The 21737-nt window shown below is 36.4% G+C and overlaps 1 protein-coding gene across 1 annotated transcript in view; it reads left to right on the top strand.

Moving 5' to 3' along the window:
• The first annotated feature begins 5759 nt into the window (after positions 1-5759).
• Positions 5760-21737, top strand: part of PTPN13 (protein tyrosine phosphatase non-receptor type 13) — a 139760-nt gene continuing 123782 nt past the window's right edge. Inside the window, exon 1 of the mRNA XM_008706172.2 lies at positions 5760-6071. Within this exon, the coding sequence (XP_008704394.2) occupies positions 5957-6071 (115 nt within the window). The 5' untranslated portion in view covers positions 5760-5956. The remainder of the gene's footprint in view (positions 6072-21737) is intronic.

Here is a 21737-nt window from a genome sequence, read left to right as displayed (position 1 = left end):
TGGCATCACAAAGTGTATCTGTTTTCTATCTGACCTATTTCGCTTAAACATTAGAAACAGCTAAAATACCAAATATATACAGATTCTTTAATTTTATTTTTTTAAGATTTATTCATTTATTTTAAAGAGAAAGAGTGTGCATGAGCAGGGGGTGGGGCAGAGAGAGAAGAGAGAATCTCAAGCAGATGCCCCATCCAGCGGGGAGCCCAGCTCAGGGCTCAATCCCGAGACCCTGAGAACATAAGCTCAGCCAAAATCAGGAGTCAGACGCTTAACCAACCAAGCCACCCAGGCACCCCACAGATTCTTTAATTTTCAAAAATACTACTATATGAGCTTGCTTCTCTTAAACTTCTATAAACTTCATTGTGAATCTTTTTGTGTTAAAAGATACTTATAATTTTGGAGGTTGCTTTCTCAACTCATGGGTTCTTAATGGCCAAGGATGTCCTTAGCCGGGATGGTGAGTGAATCTTTGCCCAAAAATAGTGGCACCCACAGAGCTCTATTCTATAGTTGTTTTGTTCTAAAATAGGGTAATCTTATAGCCCTATTTCCTTAGAATCAACTTAAACACACCTAATTCATTAGTCTACCCCCCAGGCAGGTTGTTACATGACTTGATTGGATTCAGTTAGTCTGTTTACTATTTCCTTCTTTTTGGAATCATTTTTCCGTGCTTCCTATTTGTGAGTGACACAAATCCCTCAGGATTAAAATGACATCTGTTAGAATCCTTTTGTGGCTTTGTCTGACTGGGCACAGTTTTAAGATCATCACAGTTAATACTTGTGTTAACCAAAAATGCAATAATGATTCTGGTTATGCAATATAATTAATTTTTCTCATTTGAAAGTCTTCCCTTAAACTTATTTATGTAGCCAACCACATTCGAGGAAATAAAGGTGAAGAATACAGTTATATTTACTGTAAAGCAGAACCTCTTTGATAGCAAAATAATTCCAGTCATATATCTGTACCCCAGGTTATCCAGTACTGAGCCTGAAGAAAACAACTGAAGTAATACACTTTTATGAATTTTCATGACAGGGATGCCTGGATGGCTCAGTAGGTGAAGCATCCGCCTTAGGCTCCTGTCATAATCTCAGGGTCCTGGGATCGAGTCCCCCGTCGGGCTCCCTGCTCAGTGGGGAGCCTGCTTCTCCTTCTCCCTCTACCACTTCCCCTGTTTGTGCTTGTGTGCTCTCTTTCTCTGTCAAACTAAAAAAGAAGAAGAAGAAGGGATGCCTGATGGCTCAGTCAGTTCAGCCTCTGCCTTTGGCTCAGGTCATAATCCCAGGGTCCTAGGATCGAGTCCTGCATCGGGCTCCTTGCTCACCAGGGAACCTGCTTCTTCCTCTGCCTCCTGCTCCATCTGCCTGCCACTCCCCCTGCTTGTGCTCTCTCTCTGACAAATAAATACATACAATCTTAAAAAAAAAAAAAAGAATTTTCATGACAAAGTGTTTGGCTCATCTGTTGGTTGACTTCAAGCTTTTTTTTCTCCACTTCTTTTTTTTTCATCCTTCTATTTCTGCATTTCTTTCATTCCCTTGTCCTTTTTCCTTTCAGAACTAATGATCTGGAAAGCTATAGTAAAGGTGAATAAAAGTAACAAAAAATGATGATGATGGTAAGCAGTTGCCAAACATGGTAATGGTAGATAATTTAGAAGGTATAGTGTTGTTTGATTTTTAGAAAGCTGCTCTAACATTACATTAAGTTTTGAGATTGGGTGATTAGAAGGGTGATACAGTTTTTAAAATCTTAAGCCTCTTTTCTAACAAACTCTAAATTATAAATATCAAATCAGTTCTGTTAGCTAAATAATACTGCTTTAAAAAACAATGTTCTATGTTTTGGAGTTCTAACAAGTTCCAGTCAGAGATGTGTAGAGATCCTACAACATTGAATAGACAAAATATTTTTAATAAAAATTAAGAGGATTAATAAAATATAATTCAGCCTGATTGAGTCAAGCAACAGAAGTATAATTAGTAATCTTTATAGAGAGAAAAGTCAAGCCCTGAAAATATTATTGTGTTGAGAAGTTACATTTACTTTTTCATTTTCTTATAAAAAATAAGTATATTTTAAAAACCTATTTCTTTAAAAATAAGTAAAAATCTGCATCTTGAGATTTAAAACTACAAAGTATGTGATACAGATCATTTTCTTTAGAATGCATTAGTATAATCATAAGCAACTTATTTTGTTCATCACTTTCCTTCCTCCCTTCCTTCCTTCCTTCCTTTCATGAGGGAATTTCTTCTCTTGCCTCCATATAAAAACTCATATCCAGGGTACCTGGATGGCGGAGTCAGTTAAGTGCCTGACACTTGGTTTTGGCTCAGGTCATGATCTCAGGGTTGTGAGATCAAGTCTCATGTCGGGCTCCACATTGGGCATGAAGCCTGCTTAAGATTCTTTCTCCCTGCTTCCTCTGCTGTCTCCCCACTCACATGCATGTGTGCTTATTTTCTCTCTCTCGCTCTCTCTCTCTCTTAAAATAAATAAATAAAAATAAAAAAATAAAAACTCAGGTCAGTAATTCTGTCCTTTCAGTCACTTAATAACTATAGTCACTCAAGTTGAAAATACAATGTCAATTCCATAATTAAAAGTGCCTCTTCAGTATATTCATCAACACTTCAGTCTTTGTTAAGAGGTAAAACTATTCCCTCCCCTAGGCAGTGTGTTTGACTTCTCTTTTTTTTTTTTTTTATAATAATATTTTTTATTATGTTAGTCACCATACAGTACATCCCTGGTTCTTGATGTAAAATTCGATGATTCATTAGTTGCGTGTAACACCCAGTGCACCATGCAATACATGCCCTCCTCACTACCCATCACTAGCCTATCCCATTCCCCCACCCCCCTCCCCTCTGACTTCTCTTTTTGTTGCTTATCTCCTCACCCACTACAGGCAAGTTGCTTTTTCTGACCCCATCAGGATTTAAACTGGGGGCAGGAAGAAAGGTAGAGAGGCAAAAAGTTTTTTTACCTGAACTTGATATGTTCTCTCTTTTTTTTTTTTTTAAGATTTTTTATTTATTTATTTGACACAGAGAGAGGCAGCGAGAGAGGGTACACAAGCAGGGGGAGTGGGAGAGGGAGAAGCAGGCTTCCCGCTAAGCAGGGAGCCTGACACGGGGCTTGATTCTAGAACGCTGGGATCATGACCTGAGCTGAAGGCAGACCTTAACGACTGAGCCACCCAGGCGCCCCTGAACTTGATATGTTCTTAAGGCCGACCCTTTCTCTTATGTGTACTTTTGTGTGTTCTTCAGAGACCTTTAGTGGAGCTCTATTTCTGTGACACTTCAAAAAATGATTCCTCCTACAAGCCAGTACCAAATTCTTTTTCCTCTTCCTTCTCTCCTTTTCGTACTCCCTCATCCTTTCTGTTCATCCCTCCTACCCCTCTCCCACCTTACCCCTTCTGGAGGTACTCTGGGAACCTCAAGAGGTACTCTGAGTAGGATTGTTTTGTTTTTTTTAAGATAGCTTTCCTAAGATATAATTGACATATCATAAAATCTACCCTTTTAAAATGTAGCTTCAGCAGTTTTTAGTATAGACATGGAGTTATGCAACCATTACCACAACCTAAATTTTGTAACATTTTCATCATCTGGGTAGGATTTTGTTAGCTCCAAGCTGGCCTTCTGTATGGGCCTGCTTATTTACACCTCCCCATCCCAAATACAACATGCTTCCAAGTCTGAATCTCACGTGCCCTCTCCTCTCTGGGTGCTGTCTCAGTGATAGCCTTTGCATTTAGAAGTATCTAGTATTTTTAGAAGACTTTAGATTCAGAAATCTTAAAATTCCTAAAGTATCAGGCACCAGTATGGCATCCTCCCTAACATCAGGGAAGCACTCACAGGGGTCCCATGGAAGCCTCTTTTACCAGCTAGAGGTCAAACAAATGCATCTTCATATACCCCTCCTGCTTTGGGGGGGAGGCATGAAAATCAGTACAGCTATCTTCAAAGAAGCTCTTCATATGCAATTTTCCCTTTATTCTTTTTATCTTGTGGGTAGGCTTTAGAGCAATGTAACCAGTTCTCAGACATATTACTTTGGAAATTTGCTACAGGGTAGACTTTCACAAATCCTGTTGGTATCTGATTGCTAATAGTGTCTTGATGCATCTGTTGAAACTTCCAATTTCATACAGTGTTTTCTGTAGAAGATAATAACTCCAATCTCTCTTAGAAAGCAATGAAGCTATTATTTTTTTAAATGTACTATCATTTAATAAAGTGCATAAGAAACTGTTTAGGGGGGGTTGTCTGAATAAATAATCACTTCTGTACAAGCTAAGTAAAAATGCCTTTGGCTTTTTCTAAGCAATATCTTGTATCTTCCCTTTTAACTACTACATAGTGCATTTAAGTGCACACCCCTCAAGGCAGATTCTAAGCATAAAATGCTATAGTAAACATTCGAAAAAGGAAAGTAACAGGACAAGGCTGTCCTCATTTGTAGGTGGAGTTGCTTTTTTTAAGTTCGAGTTAAAGCATCATAAATGTAAATTTTATTTTTTTTAATTTTTTAAAAAGATTTTATTTATTTATTTGACACAGAGAGAGAGACAGCCAGAGAGAGAGGGAAGACAGGCAGGGGGAGTGGGAGAGGAAGAAGCAGGCTCCCAGCAGAGGAGCCCGATGCGGGGCTCAATCCCAGGACTCTGGGATCACGCCCTGAGCTGAAGGCAGATGCTTAACGACTGAGCCACCCATGCGCCCCCATTAATGTAAATTAAAAAAAAAAAAAGGATTAGCTGTCCTTGTTAGTTGAGTAAACAAAGTCAGCTTTTGTCTGAAACAGCTGTTTTTTTATAGGTTAATTTTAAAATTTAATGAAGGATATAATTACAGAAAATAAGCATTTAACATTTTCCACTCCCTTCGCTTCTTTTCCAAACTCTTCTGCTTCTGCCTACCTAGACATATACGTTATGTACATTACACTTAAATTGGTTGGGTTGGGTAGAAATCTTAGTGACCAAGAGCAATTTTCTTTTCAAGAAATGTCAATGTAGGAAACTTTATATATGATGATATTGAGCATTCTTCCCTTTCACAATGGAAGTAGGATTATTGTGCCCCATAGAAAACCTTAAAATTTGTCATTATATCACTCACTTAATTGAATGCCACTGAAAAAATTGGCCCTACAAAAATGTCACCACAAAGGCACCCTTCTGAATTTTTATTAATTCATCCTCTATAGAGTTAGATTACAAAGCATGTTTACAGGAATAACTTTTCCCCATTATAGCCACCCCAAAATAGCATTTATTGTTATTATTATTATTATTATTATTCCCATGTCACAGATGGAAAACTGAGGTTTAGAAGTGAAATGACTTTTCCAAGGGCAAATAGTAAATTGTCAGCAAAGCTGGATCTAGAATTAGTTAAGTCCATTCAGTGCAAAATTTATAGTTATACTGTATATATCGAAGATAAAGAAATCAATTAATGAATGGAAGAAATGTGTTCCATTTTATTTGAGCTTCATGCACCGTGGCTGTAGGAGCTCCTCTCCTCTTTTTACCTGGAATGGATAGGATGAAGCCTAGAACTGTAATCTGAAAGGCCTGCTGTTCAGTCTGGCTGTTTTGATTTAATCATCTGCACTTTGCTGCCTCCTGGTACCTTGAAGTCTGACTTCTGAATAGTCACCAGCTGTTTTCCAGTTCAGGCTCTGAAGCTGACCCTGTGGGGCTAGGGCAAGTAGCTGTTTTGAGGTTTTTCCCCTCCAGTTCCTTTATCCTCTATGATCTTAAGCTGTAGGGTAAAATCTAGATTCAAGTCCATATTGACTAATGAGGTAGCCAGGAACCTCAGTCTCCCATCACTGATGCAGAGCTTCCACTTCTACAAGTGCAATACAATTTGCTGATGCATAGCCCATCTGTTCCCTTTGTTTCTTAGGTAATATGCACGTGTCACTAGCTGAGGCCCTGGAGGTTCGGGGTGGACCTCTGCAGGAAGAAGAAATATGGGCTGTATTAAATCAAAGTGCCGAAAGTCTCCAAGAATTATTCAGAAAAGGTAAGTCTTTTGTCTTTTTCTTGCGTTTTTTTTTTTTTTTTTTTTTTTTTTTGAGTATCAGGTAGCTGAAAAACAGATAAGGAGGCAGAGTATAGAAAGGATTACTTTTCCTTATCTTTCTTTGGACTAAAACTCAGATCTTGTCTACCTTCATTTGAACATCTTTGTCCCTGATATTGTGCTAGGAGCTGAAAATATAATGGTGATCAAAACCAAAAACATTGTCTGCCTGTCTGGAGCTTGTAATCCAGTGCAGAAAATTGCTATTAGTTAAAGTACTTATATAAGCAATGTAAAAAATGCAACCATGACAAGGGCTACAAAGGAGGGGATTCAGTGACTTTGAAAACCCCTTAAAATAGGATTTGACCTGGTCTTGGGGAAGAAAAGGAAGGTTCCCTGAATAAGTCAACTCTGAGCTAAGACCTGAAAGAGGAAAAGTTAACCAGAGGAGAAGAAGGGGAAAACATTCCCGGAAAAGACAATAATATGTGCATCCCTGTAACTCTAAATTGGGGTAATGTAGACCAAATAACTAATTTGGTGCTTCCCTATAGAGTGATCACCTGGTCCAAATGACTGTGTGGCATTTTGGAGCTGGAAAAGTTAGAGTCACTCTTTGTCCAAAACATTTAATACTATACTGAAAACTCCATGTGAAAATGGTGTTTGCATTCAGTCCACATGGCCAACACCTATGTAGAATAGTAGATAAAGAAACCAAGCTTCATCTAAAAGAATTAAATTTTAATATTGATTTGAGTAATTTAATCAGACACAATAAACATTACAGAAATGGGAGAAGATTTGAACATATAATAGTTTCTCGAAGTATGGTCTCTGGATAAGTAGCATCACCATCACCTGAAACTGGTTAGAAATGCAAATAATGTAGGCCCACAGTAGACCTACTGAATTTGAAACTGTAGGGGTAGAGCCCAGCAGTTTGTGTTTAACAAGTCCTTAAGGATATTCCGATACATGTTAGAGAATCATTATACAATGGCATTGCTGATGACCATGAGCCATGGGAGCCTTTTGGAAGGTGTAGGGGTGACTACTCATTGAATATAGGAAGGTCTAGAGCAGAGAGGAAGAATGTTTGGAAACAGATGGTAAATTAGCTTTGTGGTCATTGCTTTTATTTTCTAATCCAGGGACAGGAATTTGAAACAGTGTTAGGGCCCTCCCGATTCTGCTGTAAGTTTGGTGTTTGAAGATCTTTGATTAGAGTTAGGATTATTCTGAAGAAAATTTATTCATTTTACCTGATGCCGCTTACCTTAAATCTAGCTATTTTAAGTAGACCTTGTCTTTGTTTCATTTCAATTTTTCAGAAAATTTGGAATTATGCACATTCCAGAATATAGAGCAGTGACATGCTCCAAGGATGTGGTTGAAGGATGGATATGTTGGTGGCATTCCATAGTTAACTAACAATAGTCAGTTTAATATTTAAGAAACAACTGTTGGCTGTGAGGTTTTGTGTGGAAGATCTCAATAAGTAGAGGATGACACTGTTGCCCTTAAGGATTCACTCAGATCAGACAAGATGCATGTGAAGAGTTGGCTACTTCAAAATTGTGCCAAATGAATGATTGGGTCAATAAGTCCTACAGACATTCAAAGGAGGGAGAGATAATACCTATTTTTATTATACTAATGGCAGGATGGATCACTGCCCTGGCCATGACTCATACAAAATATCTGGCACACTGCAAATACCTGGGGGGTTTTCTTCTTTCAAAGTTTGTTATGTTAATAGAGACTGAATGTCTGAATGTAAAGCACTTGTCATTAAGAAACAATTACTGCATAGCATATTGGCACATTACAATGGAGAGACTTACTGGATATGTTATAAAATGAAGTGTAAAGCGTTTAGGGCTTAAACACTGTCCAGGGGGACCTGGATAGCATAAGGCCTTCAGTCCAGTTCACAGGGAAACATCAGTAGTATAGAAAAATTGAATTTGGCTACTTTGGCAGTCTGGAAATTGCCAACTATTATAATTGCCAGTGACAAATTTGTATTTATTTGGAGGAAATTTGTGCTTATTTGATTTATTTTAACTGAAATCTCTGTAGATTTTCATTCCTTGGTTTGGTAGCATGTGTCTTTCTGGCACAAGTTCTTCTCCTGACTATTATAACAAATTGAAATAAAACAATTATTAGTGTGCTTAGTTTGTCAATGAATGGTGTTGGTCTTGGTTTTCTAGTAGACACCCTTATGAATAAAGTAGGAGTGTTACGGGTGGAAAAGCAAGTAAAATACAGTGGTCTCTAAGAAGTTTGTTTTTCTAAAATGTCTTTTCTTCTCTTGGTTTTGTCTTTTTGTGTCTATTATATAAACCTTAATTTTGGTTCTTATGGATGGCGTTTCTTCTCCTATCTTCTTGAACTTGTATGTGGCTCCTGTGTCTTTTTCAGTGTATAAGTGCAAGTATGAGCTCCTATGAATACAGGGCTGGAAATAAGCATTTACACCGGGGGATTATTGAACACAAATCAAGAAAATGTTGTTTCTTCACCTTTTTGAGCCTCCCAGTAATTTAAGGCTTTTAGCCTTTTTTAAAACAAAATTTATTATGGTTGTTATTCATAGAATAATGATATCTAAGCATGACCTTATTGAAAGACACCATATTTAAATGAGTTTTTTTCAGAGAAGGAAAAATAGAAAACTTTTTGAAAACTATAATTCCACACATTTAGGTGATGGTGATGCTGATAATTGCTTCTCCTTTTATTACAATACAAGTCTCTTAGTTTTATTTTCTTATGATTGTTAAAATGTGTGATTTGTTATGGCCTTGCGTTAGTGCTTTTATTTTTTTCTGTAAACATATTAGTTTGTATAATTAATCTGTCGAATTCATAGGAATAGTTAAAATCTCCCATTATAATGATGTCTTTGCCTGTCTTCTTAATACTGCCAGCATGTGTTTTCATGCTATTTTGTATGATACATATAATGGCTAATGACTAATTTAAAAGAGCTGGGTATTTTATCACTATAAAATAACTCCCTTTTTTTTCCCTTTTTACTACTCATTGACTTAAATTCTATCCAGTCTGCTCTTAATATTACCACCTCTGCTTCCTCTTCCTTGCCATTTACCTACTATATCTTTTCTCCTTCTTTACTTTCAAATCGTCTGTATTGTAATTTAGGTGTCACTTGTAAATAGTAGACAGCTGGATTTTACTTTTTTGCCTATTTTTAAAAAGATTTTATTTATTTGAGAGAGATAGTGAGTGAGTGAGAGAGAGAGCAAGTATGAGTTGGAGGAGCAGAGGAAGGAGGAGAAGCAGACTCCCCACTGAGCAGGGAGTCTGATGCAGGGCTGGATGTGGGGCTCAATCCCAAGACTCCGGATCATCACCTGAGCCACAGGCAGATGCTTAACCTACTTAGCCACCCAGGCACCTTCCCCCCACCTTTTTTGCCTATTTTTTAATTAGGAAATTAAAGTGGCCAATAAAATAAAAGTTCTGAAAGAATTTCATTAAGGGTCCTTCCATATTATGACACTCTAACTGTATGCTTCTCAGCCCACTTTATTAATTGGTTGGAAGGCATAGCTAATGTCAGAAAATATATATTCATTTAAGATTTTAGCTTTTACATCATGGATGAACTCATGCAAGGACTCATTGGTCCTAGATAATAAGAAAGCAGTGCCATTCTTGGTGCTTTCCAGATCATCTTTAGAACTGAAATTATTGCTGCCTTGGAAAATTTAGTTTACAATATTAGTTCCCCAAAAGAGTGATTTTTTTTTTCTTAGTTATGGAACTGTTGCTCTTTGCAGAAAACAGATGTTTTGAATCTAAGGGATTTTAAGGTATTAGGGTAGATGATTGGTTGTTGCTGAAGTTGCCTCTTCATGACTAATCAGAGAAAACAAGAGAATCTCCCTTACTGAGGCAAGGATATGAATCCCTTTATATGTAGCCATATCTGGTTCCCTGTTTATTAAATTAGATAATAATTAATGAAATTAGTAAATTAAATAAATAGTTAAAAATAGAATAAAGCATTTTGATGAAGTGCTAAAAAATGAGTAACATTCCCTGGCTAAATAAAAACATTCAAAGAGTTAACGGCAAGTATCCTTGGAAAATTAAGAAGACTGTTATATTTCTTACTCCTTTTGGGAAACAAATTTAGATAAGGTTGTAGAGATCATGGCATATAGACTCCTTTGGCAGTATTTCATTATAAACACTTGCTTATATGCATGAATGAAAACAAATTGCTACAGATATCAAATAAACTTCTCTGTTTCTCACTTCTTGCAAAGTGTTTTAAAAAGTAGAATTTGTGGGTACCTTTTTAAAAAACAGTCATACTGGAGAATTGTCTATTATTTTATTATCAAAATTAAGTGAAATATAAGTTCTTCTTTTATTTTGTGCAATTGCTTTCATTTATAAATACTTTCAGGGAGGGCACTTGGGTGGCTCAGTTAAGCGTCTGCCCTCAGCTCATGTCATGATCCCAGGGTACTGGGACCAAGCCCCCATGTCAGGCTCCCTGCTCAGTGGGGAGTCTGCTTCTCCCTTGCCCTCTGTTCTTCCTCCCTGCTCATGCGCTCTCTCTTTCAAACAAATAAATAAAATCTTAAAAAAAAATAAATAATTCCAGGGAAATTTTCTTGCTACTGAAAGGGAAAAATAACATACAAGAAATATATCAACTCAGAATACACTTACATATATATTTTTATTTATGGAATCAAACTCTTTGATCTGGAAAGATTTTAATGCATTTCACCTAATCATTTTTAGAGATAAGGAAATAAGGCCCAGTTTAAATAACTTATAAGAATTAATATTGGCAGAGTAGAAATAATATGACTATTTTAAAATAAGTCATTATGAGCAATACCTATTTAGAGCCATACAATTACTTTATTATACATGACGATAAAGTTTTAAAATCAATAGCCTTTCTATGAGCATAGCAACAGGATATTTAGAGAAATAATGTCAGGGGACAAAACTGACATCACTTCAGATTCTACAGATATTAAAAGAATAGTAAGGGAAAGTTATGACCAAAGATGTTGAAAAAATTGAACACCTTAAAAGACAAAAACTACCAAAGTTCATTCAAGAATGAGTAGACAACCTGAATTGCCCTATGTCTATGAAGATAAATGAATGTATATTTTTAAATGTTTCGCAAAGAAAACCCCAGGCCCACATTGCTTCACTAGAGAATTCTAAAAATTTATGGAAGAAATAATACCAATTCTATATCAAACACTTGAAGAAAATTGAAGAGAAGCAAACACTTCCCAACTAATTCTGTGAGGTCAACATTAATATCAAAATCAGACAAAGACATTAAAGAAAATAGGGGTGCCTGCGTGGCTTAGTCAGTTAAGCGTCTGTCTGCCATCAGCTCAGGTCATGATTCCAGGGTCCTGGGATTAGGCCCCATGTCGGGCTACCTGCTCAGCGGGAAGCCTGCTTGTCCCTCTCCCTCTGCCTGCTGCTCCCCCTGCTTGTGCTCTCTCCCTCTCTCTCTGCCAAATAAATAAATAAAATCTGAAACCTCCCTTTAAAAAAAAAAAGAAATTGGGGCGCCTGGGTGGCACAGCGGTTAAGCGTCTGCCTTCGGCTCAGGGCGTGATCCCAGCGTTATGGGATCGAGCACCACATCAGGCTCCTCCGCTATGAGCCTGCTTCTTCCTCTCCCACTCCCCCTGCTTGTGTTCCCTCTCTCGCTGGCTGTCTCTATCCTGTTGAATAAATAAATAAAATCTTTGCAAAAAAAAAAAAGAAATTAAAGAAAATAAAACTATAGACCAATATAAGTCATGAACATAGAAGCAAAAAAAATTTTTTTTGAGAGAGAGAGAGAGAGCAAGGGGAGGGGCAGAAGGAAAGGGAGAGAGAGAATCTTAAGCAGGCCCTACACTCAGCACAGAGCCCAAGATGTTCAGTCTTAGGACCCTGAGATCATGACCTGAGCCAAAATTAAGAGTTGGCTGCTTAACTGACTGAGCCACCCAGGCACCCTTCTTCTTAACACATTATTAAGAGAATGACAGGAGAAGCCACAAACTGGGAGAAGATGTTTGTAAATGATGTAAGTGATAAAAGGCTTGTATCCAGAATATGTAAAGAATTCTCAAAACGCAATAGTAAGGAGCAAACAAGCCCCCAAAATGGGCAAAAGATTTGAATAGCTAGTTTTTCAAATAAGATATACAGATTTCTGATTTCAAATAACTTGAAATTATTAGACGTCGGGGAAATACAAAAATCTCAATATCATCAGAAAGATGTAGGATTAAAGCCACATATTTCTTCAGCTCTATTAGAATATATATACTGCTAGTGGGGATATAAAATGATCCAGTTTCACATTTTGGAAACTGTTTTAGCAGTTTCTTGAGAGGTTGAATATACACTTATCATCATACACACTCCTAAATACTTAACTGAAAGAAATTAAAACCTATGTCCATAAAAAGCCTTGTATGTAAATGTTCATCTTAGCTTTATTTGTGGTAGGCAAAACCTGGAAACGAACCAGATGTCCATCAACAGGTGACTGGATAAACAAATTGTAGAATGTCCATATAAAGAAACAATACACAACAATAAAAGGGGGTAAACTATTGATACATGCAGCAATGTGGATTGATTTCAAAATAATTATGCTGAGTGAAGGAAGTCAGACCAAAAATATATATATACTGTATGATTCTAATCTAAAACTCTAAAATATGCAAACTGAACTATAGTAATAAAGCAGATTAGTGGTTCCTTGGGGATGAGAGGTTCAAGAAGGGATAGAATGCAGGGATTACACAGTGTATGAGAAAACTTGGTGGGTGGTGGATATGTTTATTATCTTGATTGTGATAATAGTTTCAAAAGTGTATTCATAGGTCAGAACATCAAATTGTACTTTTTCAGTATAGGCAGTTATTATGTGTCATATTATGCTTTAATAAAGCTCCTTTTAAAATATATCAAATGTTTTCTAAAAATTATTTATAAATTTAGAACTTAGCTTTTTTTTCTTAATTTGAAACTCTGGGTTTTTAAAAAATATTTTATTTATAGAGAGCGAGAGCACAAGCAGGGGGAGGGGCAGAAGAAGAGGGCAGAGGGAGAAGTAGGCTCCCCACTGAGCCGGGAGCCCGATGTGGGGCCCTGACCCCAGGACCTCAAATACACAACCCAAGCCGAAGGCAGATGCTCAACCGACTGAGCCACCCAGGTGCCCCAAACTCTGTGTTTTTAAAAGAAAATCTTTACCCATCAAATGCTGACCCTGACTGTCTCGGTTTATTTTTCTCTTTATTGGTCAAATAGCAGAAGTAGATTCCCCACCTTTAAAAATTAATATCAAATTCTTATAATAGAATCATCTAATAAGTATATCTAGATTAGTATATAAAGTTTAGTGTATTAAAGTGATTAGAAATATAAGGAGGAGAAGTTCAAGATATTGAAAATTTTAAAAACAGAAAGTGTTATGGGTTGTATTTTGTTCTCTCAGGAGTCCTATGTTGAAATCCTAACTCCTGATACTCACAGTATGACTGTATTTGGAGGTAGGGTCTTTAATAAGTTAATTAGGTTAAAATGAGGTTATTTGTGTGGGCTGTAATCCAGTATGACTAATTTTTAATGATAAGAGTTAGGACAGACACACACAGAGCAAAGACTATGTGAGGACACAAGGAGAAGATGGGCACTGACAAGCCAAAGAGAGCGGCCTTAACAGAAACCAGGCCTACGGCACCATGCTCTTGAATTTCTAGATTCCAGAATTGTGAGAAAATTCTGTTGTTGAAGTTACTCTGGGTCTGATATTTGTAGTGGTAACCTTACCAAATTAACACAGGCAGGATAAAAAAAAAATTAGAACATCTAGAAATTAAAGATATAACCTCACAGGAACTCTTTAATAACAGTTTACATAGATTCTCTTTTCTTCTTAAAAGAGTAAATTAGTAAACTGTACAGTAGAACTGAGGAATTCACTTGGATATTAAAAATATAAGGTAGAGTTAAGGTTCATGGAAGATTGAATGAGAAGGTCCAACATACCTGTTATGAGTTCAAAAAAAAAAAAAAAAACTAGAGAGAATGAGAAAGAGAACAATAAATGAAAATATATAGTAGAGAATTTTTCAGAATTGATAAAATACATACATCTTCATATTCTAGAAGTTTAGTCACAGTCAAAAGAAATAAAAATGCATCCATACCTAGATTCATGGGCTTGGACATACAGAGCATAATAGATAAAGAGAAGATTTTTAAAGCCATCAAAAAAGGAAAGATGGATTAGTTATAACGAAAAAACAATTAGGCTAATTGAGGACTTCATAACAGCAACAATAGAATCAGAATTTGGTAAAATATCTTAAAACTGCTATGAGAATATGTTGTAATTATTTTTAAAATAATAAAAATTATCAAAGAATAACCTAGAACAACACTGTCTAATGGAAATATAATATGTGTCATAGATATAATTTAAAATTATCTAGGAGCCACATTTAAAAAGGTTAAAAAAGAAATAGATGAAGTTAATTTTAATATATTTCATTTAATCCAATATATTAAAATATTCTAATATGTTGTCAATATAAAAAAGTATTAATAAGATGTACACTTTTTTATACTAATTTAAAATCTATTTTAGGGGCGCCTGGGTAGCGCAGTCGTTAAGCACCTGCCTTCGGCTCAGGGCGTGATCCCGGCGTTCCGGGATCGAGCCCCACATCGGGCTCCTCGGCTGGGAGCCTGCTTCTTCCTCTCCCACTCCCCCTGCTGTGTTCACTCTCTCGCTGGCTGTCTCTCTGTCACATAAATAAATAAAATCTTTAAAAAAATAAAATAAAATAAAATAAAATAAAATCTATTTTATATTCATAGCCCATCGCAATTCACTCTAAATTTCATCAAAAATATTTAGGTTTTATAAAATGTATTGATGAAAAAGTATATTTACATACTCAAGTTGTTCCAAGCATACTTTAAAAAGTTTTCCTAATAACTGATTAAATATTCATTTTTAAATTTATTTGTCTTTTTATACGACCAGCATGGAGTCCAGCGTAGGGCTTGAACTCATGACCCTGAGATCAAGACCTGAGCTGAGATCAAGAGTCACAACCAACTGAGCCACCCAAGTGCCCCTTCATTTTAAAATTTAAAATATATGTGAAATTCAGTTTCTCAGTTATGTTAGTCACATTTCCGGTTCTTAAAAGCTGTATGTGGCTAATGGCTACTGTATCAGAATGTGCAGATAGAATTTAATGTCCTCTTAAACTGTCAAAAGCGTTTTCATGAAAAAGTGAAAATTCACCATCAATAAAACATCATTGAAGAAACTACTAAAAGATGTGTTTCCTTAAGAAGAAAATTTAACCCAGAAGGAAAAAGTCTTAAAAAAGGAATGACAAGCAGAATAATTAGTTAACTTGATAGTAACTCTAAATAAGCATTGGCTTTATTAAAATATCAATAATAATGATGTCAAATTTAAAGTTATAGATAATAGCATTGAGACTAGGGTAAATGATAGGAGTTAAAACAGTTTAAGGGTTTGACTTACGGGAATGGTAGCTTTATTGACTTTAGAGCTTGTGCCGTCAAATATCCTTAAAATTTGTAAGGATAATCAGAAAGCAAAAAGAGAGAAGTATAAAACTTCCAATCTGGTAGAACCAAAGGAGAATAAATAACTGAACTCGTCCATGAGAAGAGAGACAAGGCACTGAACTTCAAACTGATTTCTTGGTTTGTTTGTTTCATAAGCCTTTATAGGAAATATAGAAAGTTTTTATGGATTAAAAGCTTTTGAGTAAATCTTTGTATAGTCTAGGCAGCTTTTAAAAGACCAAATCCTAACTAGTCTTTCTCTATATTACATTCCTAATTATCTACAATCATAATTTTCTTGATTAACAGGGTGTATCACTTCTTTGACAAGCTACATCTTGCCCTGTCTTTATAAAGCCACAATGAACAGGTCCTTCAAGTTAAATGTGTTTGAACCAGACAACATTACCCCATTTTTCTCCCTGGAAACAAACTATAAAACATGAAATTAATATCTAGCATTCTTCAAATGAATAATGTCAGTTGCTTAACAAGTGTATGAAGCACTTGTAGTAAACCACACCTCCCCCATAAATACACAGTCAATACACTGTTTTGATTTGCAATTTTTTTGGCTTGAGATGTGACAAACAGACCATTTTATAAATTTAAGGAGTTATACTTTTTTTTTTTTTTTTTTTGACAGAGAGAGAGCATGTGATAGAGCACAGAGGGAGGGGCAAAGGGAGAGGGAGAGGCAGGCTCCCTGCTGAGCAGGGAGCCCAACATGGGGCTCAGTCCCAGGACCCCTGGGATCATGACCTGAGCTGAAGGCAGACACTTGAATGACTGAGCCACCAAGGTGCCCCAAGAGTCATACACTTAAACAGGAAAGTTGCTACAGGTCATGCATTCTAGCCTCATCCTGGGCTGATAAAAAGAATTTTACTCACAATATATATTGTTTGAATTTCATAGTTAAGGATTTTTTTTAAAATATTGAGGTATAATGAATATAGAACAGAGTGTTATTCTTTTTTTTTTTAATAACTGGATGTCTGTACCTCTTAATTCCCTATCCCCTTCACCTACTTAATAAAGAGCATTATTGTTAATCGTACAGCCTGATGGATTTTATGAAAGTACACACCCATATAACTACCACCCAAATCAAGATATAGAACCTTTCCAACACCTGGGAAGTCTCCCCCATGCTCGGGCCTTTCAATTCTCCTCCTCCTCCTCCTCCTCCTCCTCCTTCTCTTCTTCTTTGATTATAGTTGAGACATAATGTTACATAGTTTCAGGTGTACAACATAGTGTTTCAAATTCTGTATGTGTTATGTACTGCTCAGCACAAGTGTAGCTACCATCTGTTGCCATACAACACTCTTACAATATTATTAATTTTTTTTGAGAGAAAGAGAGCACCTGAGTGGGAAGGGAGGGGCAGAAGGTGAGGGAGAGAGAGAGACTCTCAAGCTGGCTCCATACCCAGCATGGAGCCCAATGTGGGGCTCGATCTCACAACCCTAAGATCATGACCTGAGCCAAAATCAAGAGTTCCACATTTAACCAACTGAGCCACACCGATGCCCTTACCATATTATTAACTATACTACCTATACTGTACCTTTTATTCCCATGACTTACTCATTCCATAACTTGAAGCCTGTATCTCCCACTTCCCTTCACACATTTTTCCTACCCTCCACCCCTTCCACTCTGGCAGCCATTGGTTTGTTCTCTGTATTTATAGATCTGATTCTGCTTTTTGATTATTTATTCACTTGTTTTTTAGATTCCACATATGAGTAAAATCATATGGTATCTGTCTTTCTGTTTCTGACTTACTTAGCATAATATCCGGTAGGTCCATTCATGTCATCACAGATGACAAGATCGCATCCTTTTTTGTGGCTGTGTAATATTCCTCTGTGTGTGTGTGTGTGTGTGTGTGTGTGTGTGTGTGTGTGTACACCACATCTTCCTTATCCATTTGTCTATCAATGGACACTTAGGTTACTTCCATATGTTGGTCATTGAAAATAATGCTGCAATAAACTTACAGCTGCATATATCTTTTTTGAATTAGTATTTTTGTTTTCTTTGGCTAAATACCCAGTAGTGGAATTCCTGTATCATATAGTATTTCTATTTTTAATTTTTTGAAGAACTTCCATACTGTTTTTCACAGTGGCTGCACCAATTTACATTGCTACCAATAATGCAGTTTTCCCTTTTCTCCACATCCCTACCAACACTTGTTATTTCTTGTCTTTTTGATTTTAGCCATTCTGACAGGTGTAAGATGATATCTGGTTGTAGTTTTGATTTGCATTTCCTTGATGATCAATGATGCTGAATATCTTTGCATGTGTGTGTTGGCTATCTGTATGTCTTTGGTAAAATGTCTTTTCAGGTCCTCTCTCCATTTCTTATTTTTATTTTTTTTTTTTGTTTTTGAAGATTTTATTTATCAGAGAGAAAGAGCACAAGCAGGGGGAGTGATAGGCAGAGGGAGAAGCAGGCTCCTCGATGAGCAAGGAGCCTGATGCAGGGACTCTATCCCAGGACCCTAGGATCATGTCCTGAGCTGAAGGCAGACACTTAACCAACTGAGCCACCCAGGCGTCCCATCTCTGTCCATTTTTAAATCAGATTGTTTGGTTTTTTGTTGTTGAGTTGTGTAACTTGTTTTATTTTGGATATTAACCTGTTATTGGTTATATCATTTGCAAATATCTTTTCCTATTCAGAAGATGGTCTTTTAATTTTTCTTTCACTGTGCAAAGGTTTTTATTTTTTATGTTTTTTTTTAAAGATTTTATTTATTTATTTGAGAAAGAGTCAGAGAGAGAGAGCAAGAGAGGGGAGAGGGTCTGTGGGAAAAGCAGACTCCCTGCTGGGGAGTAGATGCGGGACTTGATCCCGGGACTCCAGGATCATGACCTGAGCTGAAGGCAGACATTTGACTGACTGAGCCACCCAGGCACCGCAAAAGCTTTTTATTTTGTTGCAGTCCCAGCAGTTTATTTTTGTTTTTTGTTTCCTTTGCCTGAGGAGACATCCCTAGAGAAACGTTGCTACAGCTTATGTCAAAGAAATTATTCCCTGTGTTCTCTTCTAGGATTTTTATGGTTTGAGGTCTCACACCTAGATCTTTAATCCATTTTGAGTTTATTTTTGTGTGTGGTGTGAGAAGGTGGTTCACCTTCATTCTTCTGCATGTAGCTGTCCAGTTTCCCCAGCACCATTTGTTGAAGACACTGTCTTTCCCCCATTGTTTTATTCTTGCCTCCTTTGTTGTTTGTTAATTGGCCGTATACATGTGGGTTTATTTCTTTTCCTGCTTAATTCTTGACTACCAAGAGTAATCATTATTATGACCTGTTACATAGATAAATTTTGCCTGATTTTAAACATCATATAAATAGAATCATACAATGGAAACTCTTTTGTGTCTGACTTCTTTTACTCAACATTCTGTGATTTATCCATATTATGTAACTAAGCTTTTAAAGAAAGCATTTTATGATTACTTCTCTATTTCTTTTTTCAAATACAAAAATTAATACAGGGCCTTATGCCTTGTATCATTTCATAACCAGTTAAGATATTTACCTTTTTGGGTGATTTGTTTCAGTCATGTTTAACATTTTTACAGGAAATATATCCTAAAATATCTTTTTGGACAGTGGAATGGTTTACCATTCCAACAAGTGGCCTTCTCCCATTTCTCTTTGAGAAGGAAAAGTTCTTGAAAATGTAAATAGGGAGGAGTATCTGAAAAGCACCAGAGAATACCGTTAGTAATCACAAAAGTATTTTTCATAAATAGCTTCAGATCGTGGTTCTGTGGAATCATGTCATCATAATTAAAGTCAGTTTCTCTCTGGCAAACTATTTCCTTTTTCTAGAAGCTAAAAATATAAACTAGTCTTCATTGACCTTTTCATCCAGTTCTCAAAAAATGAAATAAATGCCAGACACCCTTAATATTTTTGGTTTTTCAGTCCCTGTATAAATTCCAGGTCCTTGAAAGTAAAGAGAAGTTGCTGAGTTCATTCTTGAAAATTTGTAATCTTTTTTCCCCCAGTTTTATTCAGTTAGCAGGAGTGGAAGAAGATGTTTTCTAGGAACTTGAAACTGTTGGGAGGGAGAAAAAAATAAAACCTGCTGTTTTATAAATGGCCTTTAACTTAAAATTTAGTTCTGTTGCTGATTTACCTCGGTTATAGTTTAATTTGACAAAGTATAATGCAGCCACCGTGTGATCTACAGAGGCCTTCAGGAAGTTGCTGGGTGGCAGTAGAAATGCCAGTGCTTTAAGAAGCTTGGCGCTTGGTTCCAAAATATAATCAAGTTTTGAAATAGGCTTTACCATTCAAGATGAACATTTTCACAACTACCTGCATGGGAGGGTCAAGTAAGATACGATTGGCGTATTTTAAGAAAGAAACCACTTTCAAGCAAATTTGTCTTTTAGAAGTCTGCAGCGTGGAAGATTACACATATAGGAAATAGTTCTGCTCTTGACGTTTGGACCCTCCAAATGTCAGTATCTTTTCTAGGTACAAGTTGTATGCTTAATGACACATGCATATATTAGACACGGTAGGAGACCCCAGGTGCTTGCTGCAAAGCTTGAAGAGATACATCATAGATATTCCCTGCCTTTATAGAAAGGGTCAAAGAAGAAACAAAATGCATAGGAAGTTCATTTGTAGTTTACTTTCCTTTGGGGACAAGAAAGAAAAAAACAAATGAAGATAATTTTGTTCGGTGAGTAAGGCAATTTATTTCTAAATGCACAGTGGGATCTTCAGTTTGGCCCCATTGATTCAGCTTCTTCCTTATAAATAGAGAAGGACTATTTAAGTCTCACTTCTAGTCTTAAGTTATTTCTGCCAGTCATTCTGCTTTTCCAATACAAAATGACTTTATTATAATTTGATAAAAAGAGTTACTTGTAACACTTTCTGGTTTGCCGTATCTCTTGAAAAATACAGCTTTATAAAGCTTTATAAACTGAAAAAAAATTTTAAGCATTAGGGGAGAATATAAAGTCCTACATGATGTTCTTACTATCCGTTAATTGACATAGAAATGGAGCAAGTACAGGGGCGCCTGGGTAGCACAGTCGTTAAGCGTCTGCCTTCTGCTCAGGGCGTGATCCCGGCGTTGTGGGGTCGAGCCCCACATCAGGCTCCTCTGCTATGAGCCTGCTTCTTCCTCTCCCTCTCGCCTGCTGTGTTCCCTCTCTCGCTGACTGTCTCTCTGTCACATAAATAAATAAATAAAATCTTTAAAAAAAAAAAAGAAATGGAGCAAGTACAAGGTCAAGAAGCAACTTAATTGAGCTTTGATACCATTTTATTGACCCTCTTAAGGGTAATAGTTCTTATGTGTGTGTCAACTCAACTGGTACTGGTGTCTGAATCCTCAGGATTCAGCTTTTAGAAAATACTGTGTAAAATCCTGTGACTTAGGAGACCAGGAGACAAGAGGCTTGTGTGCTTTCTTAACTACCCAACCCTCTAAGGCAGATACTTTGTAAATTTAAAGTTCGTTTCAATATTCCAATTAACAAAGCTGACACTTCCTTTGACTGGTATTTGGAAAAAATAACTGAAAGTAATAAAGATTGTAGAATAAAGATTGGAGTAATCTCTCAGTGAATAAAGTTCCTGGTGTTGAAAGCAAACTTTGTTTTTCTTCATAATGAAGCTCCAAAATAACCTTTTTTCGTGACCGGCAAAATGTAAATTGACAAATTCTTGTCATAGCAGAGCAGAGCAGAAAGATACCCTTAAAAGATTGTGAACCTGTGGTATGGAGTTGAAATTGTAAACAAATACATTTTTTTCGAGTATTGCAATTATGTTATTGTAATGGCATTGTACTTGATCTTTAAGAAATTCATAATTAATATCCTTAAAGCACTTACATTCTAGAAGAAATGTGTAAAAACAGAGTTACAAAAGCATTTTGTTCGGAATTTTGGCGTATAAATTTTAGGTGTGCATTTTTATTGCTGAGTGCAAAGACGGTTTATGGAAAAAGTGAACACCA

Source organism: Ursus maritimus, unplaced genomic scaffold (assembly GCF_017311325.1).
Source record: "Ursus maritimus isolate PB19 unplaced genomic scaffold, ASM1731132v1 scaffold_8, whole genome shotgun sequence".
Lineage (NCBI taxonomy): Eukaryota > Metazoa > Chordata > Mammalia > Carnivora > Ursidae > Ursus > Ursus maritimus.
The sequence above is the reverse complement of the archived record's forward strand: the minus strand, read 5'-3'. Positions and strand labels throughout refer to the sequence as shown.